General features: G+C 38.5%; 1 protein-coding gene and 2 non-coding genes across 3 annotated transcripts; 1 reads left to right on the top strand and 2 right to left on the bottom strand.

Annotated features, from left to right (window-relative positions):
- Nucleotides 1-3,883: 3,883 nt before the first annotated feature.
- Trnal-cag lies at nt 3,884-3,967 on the bottom strand. The gene has a single exon. It is a non-coding gene; the product is annotated as a tRNA-Leu (tRNA).
- A 2,622-nt stretch (nt 3,968-6,589) lies between these two features.
- Trnal-cag lies at nt 6,590-6,673 on the bottom strand. The gene has a single exon. It is a non-coding gene; the product is annotated as a tRNA-Leu (tRNA).
- Nucleotides 6,674-9,965: 3,292 nt separating this feature from the next.
- Nucleotides 9,966-15,713, top strand: LOC108682856 (Krueppel-like factor 12). The gene is made up of 2 exons (XM_018172101.2): nt 9,966-10,336; nt 12,372-15,713. Exons 1-2 carry the CDS (start codon nt 10,268-10,270, stop codon nt 13,929-13,931), a joined length of 1,629 nt encoding a protein of 542 aa, XP_018027590.1. The 5' UTR covers nt 9,966-10,267; the 3' UTR covers nt 13,932-15,713.
- The last annotated feature ends 320 nt before the right edge of the window (nt 15,714-16,033 follow it).

The following is a 16,033-nucleotide window of genomic DNA, read 5'->3' as shown; positions in this document are numbered from 1 at the left end:
TATTAAAGAAGGTCATAAGTTTAAGAAATCGTTCCTGGTCATGTTGGTTATATTGTAGTTGATCTATCAAAAGTACACTTCCACTCTTCTTTTCACGCTGTAAATTTAACTGATCACTGTCTCTGAAATGCGGGAAAATATCTCCTGATATCCATGTCAACATTACTCTCAATGTTTAGTTTACGAACCATGATACTCATCAGTTTGATGAACTGATTGACTGCAATGGTTTAAGATTTGCAATGGTTAGTGCCATTAATCGCTGGAAGCAGTTGTTTATTAGTGTACGGTATTAATTGACGTAATCGACCAGCAGGTCTTGTCGATATTTGATGTTATCTGGTCAGCGAAACGCAGTGCCATATCTTGTGTGGTCAACGACTCTAATTTGCGCGCCTGTGTTCTGTTGGTTCAAGAGTTAGCGTCCGTACTTCCTTTCGTGCCATTGCTTGAGGTCTCGCTTGAGATAAGCCTAAACTCGCCGTGAATTTGTGCCATTTGCTTATGACCATTTTGCTTGTTGCGAGCGCTCGAGTCCTTTGAAATGAAGGCAGAAGAAATTCATTTGTTGCTTGTCTACTTATTTGTAGTGCGTTGACATTTATTTATCAACATGTTTTTTCTTTTTTGGGGAATTTTTTAAGCCTACATAAATTGTTTACCCCAAAAGACAGCTATTTATGTTTATTCATGAATGAGATTATTTATAAAAGATTGAACTATGATCCAGATACTATAATATGCTTTAACGAAGTTTTTATTGTGTATGTTATTTAAGTTTTCATTTAAAGTATGTAAAAGTTTTTCGTGCGGCCATACATTTCTGACTATCAAACTTTTTATTTAACTTGATGGTCGGTCATAAGTTATCATTTTTTCAAATTTCCATTTCTGGAGTTGTTATCGGCATGAAAAGTTCTATTTCTAACCGTCATAAGCTATATGAAATAATTGTCAGTAAATCTGTTAACACTTAATTGAAACAGCGTGAACTATTGCTTGATTATGTCCTCTCGTCCTGCCTCAAATATGTCAGTTGTTAGTGAATATTAACAGTAAACTCTTCTGGTGCTCATTATCTAGATATCCATTACATCCAGATAGAAGTTTTTTTATTTTTAATTAATTTTATGTTCGCATTCGATAACATCGACGACAATGTAAACAACGTTTAAAATGTTATTTTAAACTTTTCTTCTTAATATGCCTGGCATATCAGGTCTGCTTTCCCCACTAGCCATTTGTTACCTCATGGCCTTTGTTGCCGAGAAAGGAATGGATGGCTGAAGCGTTGCTAGTTGAGAGCCAACCAATGCCGTTGATACTTCTGCTTTGCAATCAATTACAGCTTGATGCTCTAGGTTACGGTATCGAGGTTGTTTGATAACAAATCCCGTAATTCTTCCAAAACTTGTTGCATTTAGCATCAGGTTTAATTATTTTTGAATCAATGTTAAAGTTTAGACCGTGACTGGTGGATGGTATTGCAGTATTGGTAATCATGCATCCGAGGCATGGGTGACCGCTTGCTGTTCAAAACGTTCTCACGGAGCGCGAGTGTTGCTATATTAGCTTAGATTAAATTGAAGCGTGTAAATAAAAGTTACTTTTCATCGTGTTTTATTGCCCAAAATTGTATGTGAACGCAAAGATGAAGAACCCCGAAACTTGTTTACTCTTGCCCGAAAATTTTATTTTGAAAGTCATCTGTGAGCTAAAATAGTGAACGGCTTTAGGCTACTTACAGCTTTCCTCTCAAACGTTAATTATTTGTTACATTGGTGAAATTTTGTACACATTATAAAAATTATGTGTATTTTGAGTACAGTACCTAAAATGAAATTAGAAATCTAGCAGTGATGATATTTTCCTAATCAGAGGAGAGAGCGATTATTTATTCAAGGTGCAGTGGTTTTTCCTGTTGCAATGATCTAATCTATAAAGTAACTTCATAGTTTGAAATTGAACGCGAATTTTTTATATTGAAATTGGCAAATAATTTCTGAGGTCTTCGAAATTTTTCCTCAATTTATTTCATTATTTTCTGTTGTTAGTGTCTAGCAGCCTGCGTAAAGAAAATTCCCTGCAGTCTTGAATGCTTTGACTAAGGATCCAATTGATGATTTGAATGTCAAATGATACGAGTTATTTAATTATTGTTAATTATTGGCCACTTGCATTCGCATACACAATATTTTATAGCCCCTTTTCGAATTCAGAATATAATATTTTCTCTCGCACAACCGCTTATTCTCATTTCAGATATTGGCACTTCAAGCCTAAGTGCTTCAACAGAGCTACCAGCTACTCTAAATTGAATTTATATATTCAACTTTTAATCTTGTAATAAACTTTTTTGGCTTGTATTCCTGCATTTAAATTTCATTAAAAATATTTTCAGTGTAAGCTTGAAATTGAAACAAATTATCTCCTGATACATTTTTCTTTATTTGCATTTTTACTTTAAACATTTTAACAAATATAAAAGTTATACATCTGTCGATGCATTGGCAATTCTACATGCACCCAAAAGCAACGAAATCAATCAAATTTTTATCCTAGTTAAAATAACTACGTGATGATTTAATAATTACGAACCATTAGAGACAAACTTCATTCTTTTTAGCCTTCAGCCTCCTCATTTGACGTGACTGCTCTCTATAATCCATCATCTCTAAGTCTCTTGTATCCCCAAATATACGAGTATAATTAAAACTTCCCTGTCCTCTACTCTTCGCCATTGCTTCCAATGCTCGAAACCTAATCCTTTATCTTCAAGCTTCCATTATTCATCAATCTGGAAAATCTTCCCCATCTACAACTCGCTGCCATTGCTTCTTGTGCCGGGCACTACAATCATCCTGCTGCACATCCATGTCTTCCTTGCGTTCTTGCGCCACTTTTTTCAATTTACCATTTGCCTCTTTTTGTTTAGCCCGACTCAGTGCGCTCTCGGCCACGAATATTTTGTGTTGCATCTGCAACCTCCTCTCAGTCTTACGCTTCTTCACTTCCTCGTCTTCGAGAGCTTTCATTTCTTGACGGCGCTTTTATTCCTCCATATTTTGCTTCAGTTCATTTACGTTCTCTTGACACAATTTTTTATATTTCTTAGCTGCGTTGCTGACGCTGGTCTCGGCCTGCGTATCTCGGTCTTTTCCGCTGTCTTCAATTCCGACTTCAATAAAAATGACATCCTCGCCGCGTACGCTCGTTGACCGCTATATATGACAGTGGTGGTCACAAGTCAGAGCGTGTCTATTGCTCTGTTATACTCTGTAGTTATCACTTCGCTATTCTTCGTCGAATTGTAGATTTCGGATATGCTTACTAAGAAGCGCGGCAATATTTACTGAGATACGCAAAAATATTTACTGAGATACGCGACAATATTTATTGAGATACTCGACAATATTTGCTGAGATACGCGACAATATTTATTGAGATACGCGACAATATTTGCTGAGATGAGCGACAAGGTTTATTAAGAAGCAAGACAATATTTACTAAGAAGTGCGACAATATTTACTAAGAAGAAAAATATCAAATAATTTCACTTACTTAGGGTGCGTGTACACACTTGTGGTTAAATATATATAATAGAAATACATAAAATAAAATTCCACTACACCTCTAAAATATTGTCCGCCACTATACTTACCAAGCTATTTCCCAAGCAAGAACCTTCAGGCACAAAGTATATTTCTCAATTTATTCAGGATATTTTTCGATCGCTCAAGAAGATTCTGATATTATCCTCACTCAAATTTTGCATTTTGTTTAATTCATTTTACGAGCTTGGATATTTAGAGTTATAGTGTGTTCAAAAAGTTCCGCTCTCAGGAGATTCCTTCAATGAGACGAATAGTCCAATAAAAATATTTGTCAGAAGTGGGATTCGAACCCACGCCTGGAGAACCAGACTGCGACCTGAACGCAGCGCCTTAGACCGCTCGGCCATCCTGACGATGCCACTGAAGGTGAGATCGATGATATAGAAACTTTTTAGGAGTTAATAACATTACCATTTTTCTTGTTGGAATGATATTTTTCGTCCATATTAGTGAAGACGAATTATAGCTACCTGTAGAGCAAGATGTAGCTGTGCTCAAGGTACTAAATTCTGAAGCACGAAGCTCTTCACGAAACATATACGATTTTGTTTAGTTGTGCGAAACAAAATCTTTATCGCCCTAAGTTATCGAACCTGCTGGCTCGGTAGGTTCACCTTGCACTTGTTCACTTAGTAGGCTCGCCATGAATGTCGTCATGAATTTGATTAATGAATTAATTTGATAGATGCACGTTAAATAATGCACGCTAAGCTAAAATTAAACTTTCGTGAATCAAATGGAATTGCAAAGGAACACATTTTGATCGTACTGTTCATGAGGAGTGACCGCAATACATATTTCTTCGGCGTGAATCTGTTTTTGCACATTTCTTTGTCGTAGATATTTCTGATAAACGATTGATTAATTAAAAAACAGTCAATCCAAACGTGGCGTGCGAACTCCTGCGACTAACGAGAGTTTGTGCCTAAGATTGGAAAGTTGCCAAAATTCTATCCGGCCTGAAACAATCCGAAAAAGGCGTTTATTTCTCATTAACTATTTGCATTTCTTGTAACTCATTATTTTATTTAACTGTTTGCATGAATGAGACGGCTAATGACCATAAAGCTTACTGAATGGCGGACCTAAGGCTATTCTTAGGTTTGACGGTTTTAAGGCTAGCCACCTTAAAACCATCATTCGCCTTTAAATATAACCGAAATAAATATTTGGGTTATGAGATAGCACGATCAGGTATAGGTCTTACAGACATCGAGATTCGTTCATGACGATTTTTAACGTGCCTTAATCGCCTCCGGTGTGCCAGAAAATTGACTTCATATCAAATAATTTATTTCAAAAACTGCATGGAAAGTTTCCCATGAAGTCACTTAAAATGCTCCGCAGCATGCATGAGGTCTGTTCTCCGGTTTTAATCAATAATAGGCTGATTTAATTCCAATAGGCCCTTTATTGAATTTGATAAATTCGCAGAAGCAAATCGGTTGAGGATGAAGCCGTAGCTCCTGGCCCCTTGCAGACACAGCTGTGTCAGCGTCGTAACGCTCTGATTGACTGTGGTCAAGACGTACGAGACGCACAAAAGTTGCTTTCTCTATCGTGTTTTTCACGATGGTCAGAAATTTTGGGATTGAGAACAGATTTGGAAAGCATAAATTCTGTCTAAATGTCTTGCGAAAATGTCTGCGGTAATTACAGACTAGCTCCCGGGATCTCGGGGCAATTAAGGACGACTTGCCTGCGGGGAGCTGACGACGGAGGAATACAGAGGCGGCACTCATTCCCAGCGTAGCATGGGTCTGCTTCTTCCGATAGGGTGGTTGCATGTTGGAGGCCAGCATTTCCCAATACCGTCATCACTTTCATATTCCTACCTGTGAGCAAGCATGCTACTGAGTAGATAAGCCTATGAACTTACGTGCATGGAGCCATAGGTGCCGTAAGCCAGCAGTCGCTGTTCCTCCACAAGTGCCCCACCTCTCCACCGAAACAAACCTTCCCGCACCTAACCTAACCTCTAGAATTCATATAGAAAGTAACAAATTAATATAATTGAACGCACAGAACGCAATTAAAAACTTAAATTTACAAATAAAATAGAGCACAAAAAAACAATCTATTCACAATTTCAAGAGGATAGGAGCTAACAGTTGAATTCAAACTAGGCCTAAGTTTAAAGATGTACAATGATTCTAAAATACGCAAATCTGAAGTACCGGAGGTGGAAGCTAACACCTTAAAGTCACTGCCAGAAACAGGGACATCACACTGCTCGGCATGAGTGCGCACAGCCGAATGAGGTGGGCGCGATAGCAACTGTCCGGTCCTACAACTCCTGCCCTTATGCTCAGCGACCCTGGAATAAAAATTGCGTGACGTCATCCCAACGTACGCAGATGCACATCGTGCACAATAATATTGATTAACTTTTAACTTTTTTGATTAACTTTTAACTTTTTTAACTAGGAACTGGACTCCGAAACTTTTTCTATAAAGATATGAATTTTTGTGGGCTATTCTTTGCTTTTAAATTTTATTTAAACTTGCGATTTAAGAAAACATGTGACATCAATTCTTTAACCTAACCTCATTGGCTGCAGCAAGGTGGATAAACGGGGCATGTGGGGGACTGGATCCGATCATTGGCTTTAGCGAGGTGGGGAGGCAGGGTAAGTGTAGAGGTAGGCGTATGTTGGGGTGTAGATGCAGTGGAGACTAGACTGGCTGGAGAAGTGGCTGTAGGCACACAGCGCCTTTGGTTTCGAGCCGTCGCGGAACTGCATGGTGTGGCTTGAAGTGTTTCAAGCGTGGTCTGCGGCATTGTAGTTCTGAGGCTGAGTTTAGCTGAGAATTTTTGTACTGAGCGTTTGCTTCTTTGCTTTTTAAGAGTTAAATTTGTAGGCGACGGCTGCGTACCCGTCCGCTACACATACTAAGAGTACTCCTGTAGTTCTACAATCACGAAATCAGGATGGTATTACACCTGTATGTTTTAAATTTGTAAAATATTTTCATGTCAGAAGTGGGATTCGAACCCACGCCTGGAGAACCAGACTGCGACCTGAACGCAGCGCCTTAGACCGCTCGGCCATCCTGACCTCATCGCTATGGTTGAGATTGATGATATAAAAACTTATGACGACCCAGGCAAGAAGAGATTTTCTGCTTAAAATGTATAAGAGTCAACACTTGCCTTGAGTGTTGAAAAGCTGATTGATTTCTAGGGATAGATATTTCAGTAATTCATTAAAGTCGTTATAGTAGCAGCTTTCGTTCGTAACTGAAATTTGCTCGCTAGTCAAAACAAGAAATGGAAATGCCAGTCAAAAGCTCTAATTTATATAGGCATGTCAAATATCAGGAGCTCTGGATAAAGATAGACTGTAATTTAATGTTAAATAAGAAATAGTTGCTGATGGAAAGTGTCGAATTTGAATCAATAACATTTAAATGGCGTTTGAGACCAAAGCCTATCAGCTAATGCACAGCCAATCAGCTAATGCACAGCCTATCAGCTAATGCACGGTCTATCAGCTAATGCACAGCCTATCAGCTAATGCACAGCCTATCAGCTAATGCACAGCCTATCAGCTAGTGCACAGCCTATCAGCTAATGCACAGCCTATCAGCTAATGTCACAGCCTATCAGCTAATGCACAGCCTATCAGCTAATGCACAGCCTATCAGCTAGTGCACAGCCTATCAGCTAATGCACAGCCTATCAGCTAATGTACAGCCTATCAGCTAATGCTCAGCCTATCAGCTAATGCACAGCCTATCAGCTAATGTACAGCCTATCAGCTAATGTACAGCCTATCAGCTAATGTACAGCCTATCAGCTAATGCACAGTCTATTAGCTTTTAAACGTGGGATAAAATCCCGTAGATTTCATGCAGTGTCTCGCGCTTGTGAAAGTTGCGACTTATTTACGTTGAAATAACAAATGGAAAATACCTTCGAGCCCTGTACTTAATTCTTGAATGCAAATGATTTTTTTTGTCTAAATATCATGCATTAATCGCATGACATATTATATAATGAATAAATGAATGGCGAATGCGGATATACTCAATTTATTAGAATTATGATAATAATATGCTATTTTATTGATGGGAATTACAAATATCCCATCAAGAAGAAATGTTTTTTTTTATTAAGAATTTAAGCAACATGAGCCCGGCCATTCTATAGTATTTTGTACTGCTCGGGCTATAGTTGAGTTAGGTAATATTTATTCATAGTAAACTTAATTAATGACTGAATAAATCTCGTACCTCAAACTTCCGGCCAATTTTCAGACTGAATATTTTCTGTTAATTTTAAGCACGGCGAGGATATTATTCCAATATAACTAGCGCTATAATAATGACTTTAAACTGAGCAGTCGAATTTAAGTGAAACGTACAGAACAAAGTAGTCCACCGCGTATATATAGATCAGTTAATTTGTATCGAGTTAATTGAAAATTTTCTTCTCTGGGTTTATTCGAAATTAAAATTTTCAATTATCAGAAGTATTGTTGTAGGTATATAACTGTTATATATTCATTTGCATTAAGTTTAATTATCTTGCACTGATTAGGCATTTACTGACAAACTTACTGAGATTCAGAGAACATCATTCCACTGTTCCTATGCGAACAAATTCTGTTACGAAATTCATTCACTGAATTCAGTGAATAATTCACCATCGTCAGGCTAAACATTAAGAATGTCATTGAAATGCGCCGCAGCTCACGCATTCCTGAAGCAAAGAACGGCCGCTTTTTAGCTGCTTTATTGCAGGAAATTGTGGTGAAAAACAACACTTCAGCCATTATACGGAGCAGCGCTCGTATTGGTCAGACCCCTGGTGGAGGGGGGCCTTTGGGGGGGCACACCTAGCGACGACCCCCAGGTGGGGCGGGGGAGGGGGAGACGCTAAACGCGCTCTAGTTGCTCCAAAGACGTCGTCGTTCTTGACCTCAAATCCAGGCGCAACTAGGGAAAAACTAGGAGGAAATTTTGCCACTAAAAGAGAAATAGAATAAAATTTTAACCCTAAAAGATAATTAAAACGATATTCTTGCACTATAGGAGGAAACTAGACGAGAATTTTTGCACTATGATAGAACTAGGATAAAATTATAACACTAGGAGAAAAATAGAATAAAATTCAAACACTTTTTCTAGGCACTGTTTCCCAGCTCATAATCAACTAAATAACTTAGACGAACTTTAGCACTGATTGTTGAAGTGTTAACGAACGAATGAAGTTCGTAAAATAGACCTTCCGAATATTTAATACTTAATTTAACGTCCATGTTCTTCGAATCCAGAACAAACTTGACTGAAGGAAACTTCGATGATTGTTGAGATTTTTATTCCGAGTATTTGGAGGTTGACGAATAAGAAAATAATTTTCAATAAACTTATCAATTGCACAAGAAACGCCGATTGCAAATAATAATTTTGATTAATGCATCTTCCATCAGCTCGTTGAACACACATAATAACAAACTAAAGGCACACCATTGCAATAGTCACTAAATATAACGAAGCTCTAATAGGAGCACTTCCCCTTCTGAACAACAGCAATTTTAAAGTCGTCTACGTTTACAGAAGAGGAAGAAAACAAAGCGAGATGCAATGGTTTCCCCAGACAGCTTTGCTATTCCAATCGTTTCCAAGAGCTGCAATCGTTTCCGTTGCTGTTTCCAATTTCTAAGTTTCTATAAGCGTTGAAATGGTGGTTTGACGTTGCTGCTTCTATATTCAAGAGGTGCAACAGTTGTCTAGCATTACGGCATGGAGGAGCAAACATACAATAATGGTCTGGAGTTGTCGTTTCCATATTCATGAGGTATAATTATTTCCAAAAGTTGCGTTGCTGTTCTCATATTCAAGAGGTACAATTGTTTCCAAAAACTGCCTTCCAGTCCCCATATTCAAGAGGTACAATTGTTTCCAAAAGCTGCCTTCCCGCCCACATATTCAAGAGGTGCAATTGTTTCCAAAAGCTGCTTTGCCGTTCTCATATTCAAGAGGTACACTTGTTTCCAAAAGCTGCCTTCCCGTCCCCATATTCCAGAGGTAAAATGTTTTTCGGAGACAACGCTGTCGTTCTCATATTCAAGAGGTACAGTTGTTTCCAAAAGCTGCCTCACTATCTCTATATTCCAGAGGTACAATTGTATCCAAAAGCTGCCTCATTATCCCCATATTCCAGAGGTACAGCAGTTGTTTCCAAAAGCTGCCTCACCGTCCCCATATTCAAGAGTTAAAATGTTTCCCGGAGACAACGCTGCCGTTTCCAGAGCCTGGCTGGATGGCGACGTGTGGCAGCGTTTCACCTGTCGGCCGTGAGGGCGGCGCTGCAGTGCTCTGGAGTTCCAGTCCCTGCAAGTGCTCAGTCCGCTTCCAGTCCCGTGAAGTAAAGGCAAACGTCGATACTTCTGTCCCGCAGTACACGTGCTCGGTGTTTTTCACTCATTATTTATCCGAAAAATTTATAATATTTCTGTTGTTAACGCGACACGATAGCACCGCAGAATTTATTATCATTTGGCTGATTGAGCGAGTCACAGAAATTTGGCTTTAAAATTGTCTGAGCCGTGTTCTTGATAGGAAATTTCGTTCGTTATTTTACGGGAGCTGTGACCCCTGTCGAGCCCTGCGGCTCTTCACTAATGGACGCTTGACATTCTAGCAAAATGGAGGTTCTGCGTCCGTCACTAACTCCATCCACGTCACTCACGTCTGCTCTTGCCGACTTTAACGAGGTCAGTAACTTGAACTTCAAGGCTATCGTCGTAAATGAACATCACTGTAAGATTATTTTAGTGTAAAAAGTTGTTCGACGAATAATCAATACGTTCCACTTTAATTGAAAATTGATCACTCGTCATGCACTTCTTATAGATCGATCGCGTTTCATATACGTACGAGGTGTAGCATTAAACATATAAAATATACCCAGGAGCCTTATGCGACTATACTGGCAAATTTTCACACGGTGTTAAAAATTATTGTTTCTCTTATCCAAGAAAAGTATCGAGCATTAGAATAATTCTCAATCATGATTTGTCAGCCTTTGTCTACGCTGTGGGTTTGCATACATTCACGAAACGTGTATGGGTAGAACTGCAATTCTGATGAAAATTTATTGTTGTGTGTAACAATTCTTCTCTATTGATGTTCTGATATCCGCGATGTGATCTGATGGCTCTGTTATAGATGTATGTTATATATATAAATTGAAACATCAAAATATGTTTATGTGTTACAAGGATTGGTTTTAAAACGGTACACTGAGAAACATCGTTCATTTTTTAGTACGATGTGGGAGGCGGGGAATAATATATTAATAATGCTAAATAATAATTAAAATAATAAATAATAATAAATAAAGACATATTATATCTCCGAGCCGAATATCTGAGAGAAACTCATGCCTGTTTATTTTATTAGCAATTCTTTACGAAAAATTCCTTGTGACCGTTCCTGGCATAACGCATTAAAAAACTGCAAAAAAAAAAACAATTGAATAGCAAGACTAAACACTGATATTGCCGCGCAATACATTTAGTGTTTATCTTATTAGAGAACTGATGTGTGTAGAGAATATAGTATTGCGTTACTTTCTTCCATGGATACTCTTTCAAATTCAAGTCAGGATAACATAAAGCCTCACTCCACACCTGCATAAATTCTTCTGCTGTTCCCGATTCCCCACGAACAACCCATTCATTGAAAACGTGCCTTCCGAAAAATACAATCATTTAAAGAGATTATTCATTTCAAAGTGATTTTACAATTTAACTCCCTTAATTTTTTATGTAGGAAGGTCACATTGAAAATTTTTCTTCAGTAGTTGAGAGCCATGATCGAGGGACATGAACGAATAGAAAGATCTTTCCTTCATATACTGTAATAAGTGGGTAGTGAAATATTGATTGTGAGTTCCGTGGAGTTATTATAGATTTGCCCTGACTAGCCTGCGGGCTTAGTGTAGATGATGTCTATATAAGAGCACTGCCAGTCAATATTATATCAATACGACCTCATTTAAAAGAAATTCTTCGATTGCAATCGTATATGTAGCTAAATATAATCTTTGTATTATGGAATTTGATGTACCGTGGTAAACAGATAGGTTATATGACTTGTATCACAAATTTATTTTTCCAAAAGTACAGATTATTCTTAGCGTAAACTTTTATTGTTCTAATCTAACTCGTTATTGAGCCTAATGAGCGAAATTATCATCAAGATGCTTCTTAAAGCAAGTTCTATACCATCTAACTTCTATAATGCGTTTACTTATCCTCGTTTATGACACTCATTGTTTGGCAGTACGATGTTGAGGCAAGTCTTATTTGAATAACGGTAACAATACGGAATTGAGATGTGAAAAATATATGTAAACATTAACGGGCGAGGTCTTTGTTGAAATCATTATATACGTTGAAGAAGAGTAAGTGATCATCAAATTAATAGTAAGTCTCGTTTCTTGACTTTCATTTATTCTGCTGCTGACGCCGATATTTAATGATTTATGCTGAACTAAATCTTTAAGTTAATTTACATGTTCTGTTCACTTAATAAAAAGCTGATGCATTAGAAATTAATATGGAATTGATAAATATGATTTTCCCACATCTATTAAATTGTCTATCGGATTTTATGTTTGTAATGGTATTTTATTTGAGCAAGAAATGGTGTGCCTGAATTGCTCCGCTTTCTTGCTATCTGTGAAAACATTGTTGACAAAATATGAAAAAATTAGTAATTTTTTTGTTTTGTTTGTATGTGCAGATGTGGCAAGACTTGGAGTCTGTACTGCTCCACGACGATGGCAATCTCTGCGAGTCCTTAGCCCCCAGCCAGTCCCCAACCTGTTCAGGATCCCCCACCCCCCTCCACCATCTCACCCCCGAGAAACACGTCCATCACAAGCAAGATATTCACGACCCCCACAACTTATTACAGTTTGAACCAACACCGTTCCCTCTGTCACCGTCCTCTCCACAGCACAGTTACCATCCACCCTCCGTGGGAGGTCATGCGCAGCAGCACCTGTCACATCAGATGAGCGTTTCCCCCATCAGACTACCACCTACTCCTCCAGACCAACACCTAGAGGGGCCTTTGCCTCCAGTGTCAACTCTGGTGTCCACCCACAGCAGCGTCTCTCAGGTGCCTGGTCAGAATCTTAATTGTCATTTGTACCAATTGCAAGACAGGCCAACTGCTGCACACCACAATACTTACCAAAGTCCTCCTCTAAACGAGTCCACTGCCGTCCACACGCCCACCCCTAGCGATGTGGTGAAACAGGCACAGCAGATGAACGCGCAAGAGCATCTGGAAAATATCCAACAGAGACGATACGGAGCGGCAGAGTCAGCCGTGCTTGACAATAACGAATTCGCGCTATCGCCCGAACAATTTTACACTTTAGCAAACCTTTCATCACCTTACGTTGGTTCTGCGTACCTACACCCGGCAACCTCCAGCCCTCACTGCAGTACATCGACATCCATGCATGCGACTACTTCGGTTGGCAATCATGATCCAAGCGTAGGACCAATAATGGCCGATAAAAATATCGCACATTTACACTCATCTATGTACGAGAGCAACTCGGGTGTTCCAGGTGCGCTACCGACAATCAGCGTCAACGAGATTACCTCTACGCTAGGGCAGGTCTCTGCCTCTAGTCTATCTCCGCCTGGGCTTCCTTTGAATTCAAACGATTCATCAAGTCACGCCGCTGTCAATGGAACATTTAATTCCATAACAATTCATTCAGGTACTTTCAGTATCACTCGGTCACCGTCATCAAACAAAGGTGGTTTTTCAAATCTCCCGAGGATTCCTTTTCATCCTGGGAACGCAACTCTTGGCTCAGCACCACATCAGATGCAGGCGAGACCAGGCTTCGCAGGGGCCATGTACGAGTACTGGGGCAACAGCGGCATGGTGCTCACGCCCCCTTCTTCCCCCCATCAGTCTGGAATTGTGACCGCGCAGGTTGCAAGACCTCCTCCCGGGTCCGTGAACAACCAGCCTGCGCCCCGTAGACGACGAAGAGCTCGACGGAAGGTCATTATCCACACTTGCCCTAACGCAGGCTGCGGCAAAACTTACACTAAATCGTCTCACCTGAAAGCTCATCAGCGCACTCATACCGGCGAGAAACCGTACATCTGTCGGTGGAAAGGCTGTGGCTGGAAATTCGCAAGATCTGACGAACTAACGAGGCATTACCGCAAGCACACAGGGGACCGACCCTTCCAATGCAGGCTGTGTGACAGATCTTTCTCGAGATCTGATCATCTAAGCCTTCACATGAAGAGACACATTTCCATTTGATGAGTCTATTTAAGCGGGCACGATAGCTATGAGTAATATGACATTAAACTTTCAGTCATCTGTATTTTGACTCACGTGTTTGTCTTCATCATTTGTATAGAATCTTCAACCGACTCTTCTATTTTAAAATAAACTCCCTGTAATAAACTGACGGCCAGTATAGAAGTATTGTATTACCCGACCCATTAGGCATCAGACGTTGAAATAACGTAGTATAAACGCTGTTTTAACGCAATCAGCTTGTAATAAATGTTGTTTCAACGTCATTTATCTTAGGGGAGCTACTCGTTGTGGATGACATAAATACTCCTTCAAGAAATGCTCTTTTTCCAACAAAATTTAGGCAATAAGAACGCCTAATTTTTCGCATGCAAACCTCTACTCATTCTCACTGATGTTCTCATGTATACTCGTTTCCTTTTTTCATGTATCGTTCATTGTCAACAGTGCGCAATGTTGGTGCAATCATGTCTCCGCGTAATGTGTACAAAACTGTACAGATTTTAAATACAGAAGGATATTCCCGAGGCGGCTGGATCCAGCAATAATAAATATTTAAATTAATTTTAAGCTAGGTAAGCGGTCATTTATCCTGTTAGTTTTATATAAACGTTGGTTTCCCGTGCAAACTGTCGCTGGTTTGTGCCTACGGCGAGACCAAAAATTTTTGCTTTCTTGGCGATTTGAGAATAAAAATTTGCTGAAGGTTGCTGCCACAACGATGACTAAAACTTCTGGATTGCTTGATAATAACATTTCAGAATTGAAGACAGTATGTATTGTGAACATAAAAATTAAACAGAATTGATTGTACAAAAGTAATTTTGCTCTATGGTGAATATTATTTCTTCAGTTGCACTATCCACGGATTATCTTACGAATAAATATTGGCATGTTTCAGTCTCATGGCTATAAATTTCTATGTGTTCTTAATAACTACAAACCGATGAAAATTACAAGACTGGCATTTACATCTCGATTATATCACATGAAAGGCAAAGTGATTGGTGAGTTGCGCAGAATCGTGCGTCGTTTCATTAACGTAGTGTATTTGATTCTACGAAAGGATGATTGACCGGTACATTTGTACATGAGGACTATCCATAATGCTTGAGTACCATGAATATTATTGGTGCAATGACTCATCGAAGCATAAAAATGACACTACAACATTTAGGACTTTGTACGTTATTATTTTTTCTCAACCAACTTCCAGGTATTTAAAATATCGAGAAGGACTTCATACACGCACAAATGTTTTTCATACACTTCATACACTTCATACGTCCCCTGAAATGTTTTGACTCTCTACTTTTGTATGGACATCACTTAATTGTAAATGTAACGGGATCACAATGTCAATATTATGTATATTTAGAAATAAAATGTGAATTTTATCAATGGGTTATATGTGTTAGTATTTTCTTCCGATTTGCATTTTAGGCAAATGAAATAAATACATATCGAAATGAGTTCCATTCTCATTTTAGGCATGTATAAAATGTACGTAATCGAAATAGAATTGATGTTTTAACAACGCAATGCCCATTCGTGTCTCAAAATAATTATTATTAGTGGAGATGTTTTTAACTATAATTAGTTTGTATAGAGACATGTTTATTAGCATTTTTTCACCTATTTCTTTTGCGAACTCATAGGCTTCCATGTTCAATTGAATAATTTGTAAATGATAAGGATATTTAATTCTAAGGGATGAAGGTCATTAAGTGATTCTTTATATTTTTATGATTGTTTTACATAAAGCTTGATGTGAAAATAAAGTTTTTTATCCAGGAGTTTATTATTCTGATTATTTTCCTGTGTGACGACAATGAAAAACTAACTTTCGCATAGCGCCCTTACATTTATATCAAAGCTGAAGCGTTAGGGCGTATAAAACGAATTAATAATTAACTATATCAAATATATTGACATTTAATTCTTTTTAACATTGAATTTAGCTAATTTAATTTTTTAATTTAACAAATCACAAGTGCACACCACCTTAACAAAATTATTTGATAAAGCCGAAAGCTTATATACTATAGGCAAATAAGTAGAAGCACTTCTACAAATATTCTTCTCATGAAAGACATGCTCAG

The sequence above is a fragment of the Hyalella azteca genome, unplaced genomic scaffold, assembly GCF_000764305.2.
Source record: "Hyalella azteca isolate HAZT.00-mixed unplaced genomic scaffold, Hazt_2.0.2 contig1316, whole genome shotgun sequence".
Classification (NCBI taxonomy): Eukaryota; Metazoa; Arthropoda; class Malacostraca; order Amphipoda; family Hyalellidae; genus Hyalella; species Hyalella azteca.
This window is presented reverse-complemented; position numbering and strand designations above follow the sequence as displayed.

What these genes read in the sequence shown, in the direction of transcription:
- LOC108682856 (XM_018172101.2), top strand. Translation starts at nt 10,268, where the DNA reads ATGGAGGTTCTGCGTCCGTCACTAACTCCATCCACGTCACTCACGTCT. An exon ending in CTCTTGCCGACTTTAACGAG is followed by an intron (nt 10,337 to 12,371) that starts GTCAGTAACTTG and finishes TTGTATGTGCAG; the next exon opens with ATGTGGCAAGACTTGGAGTC.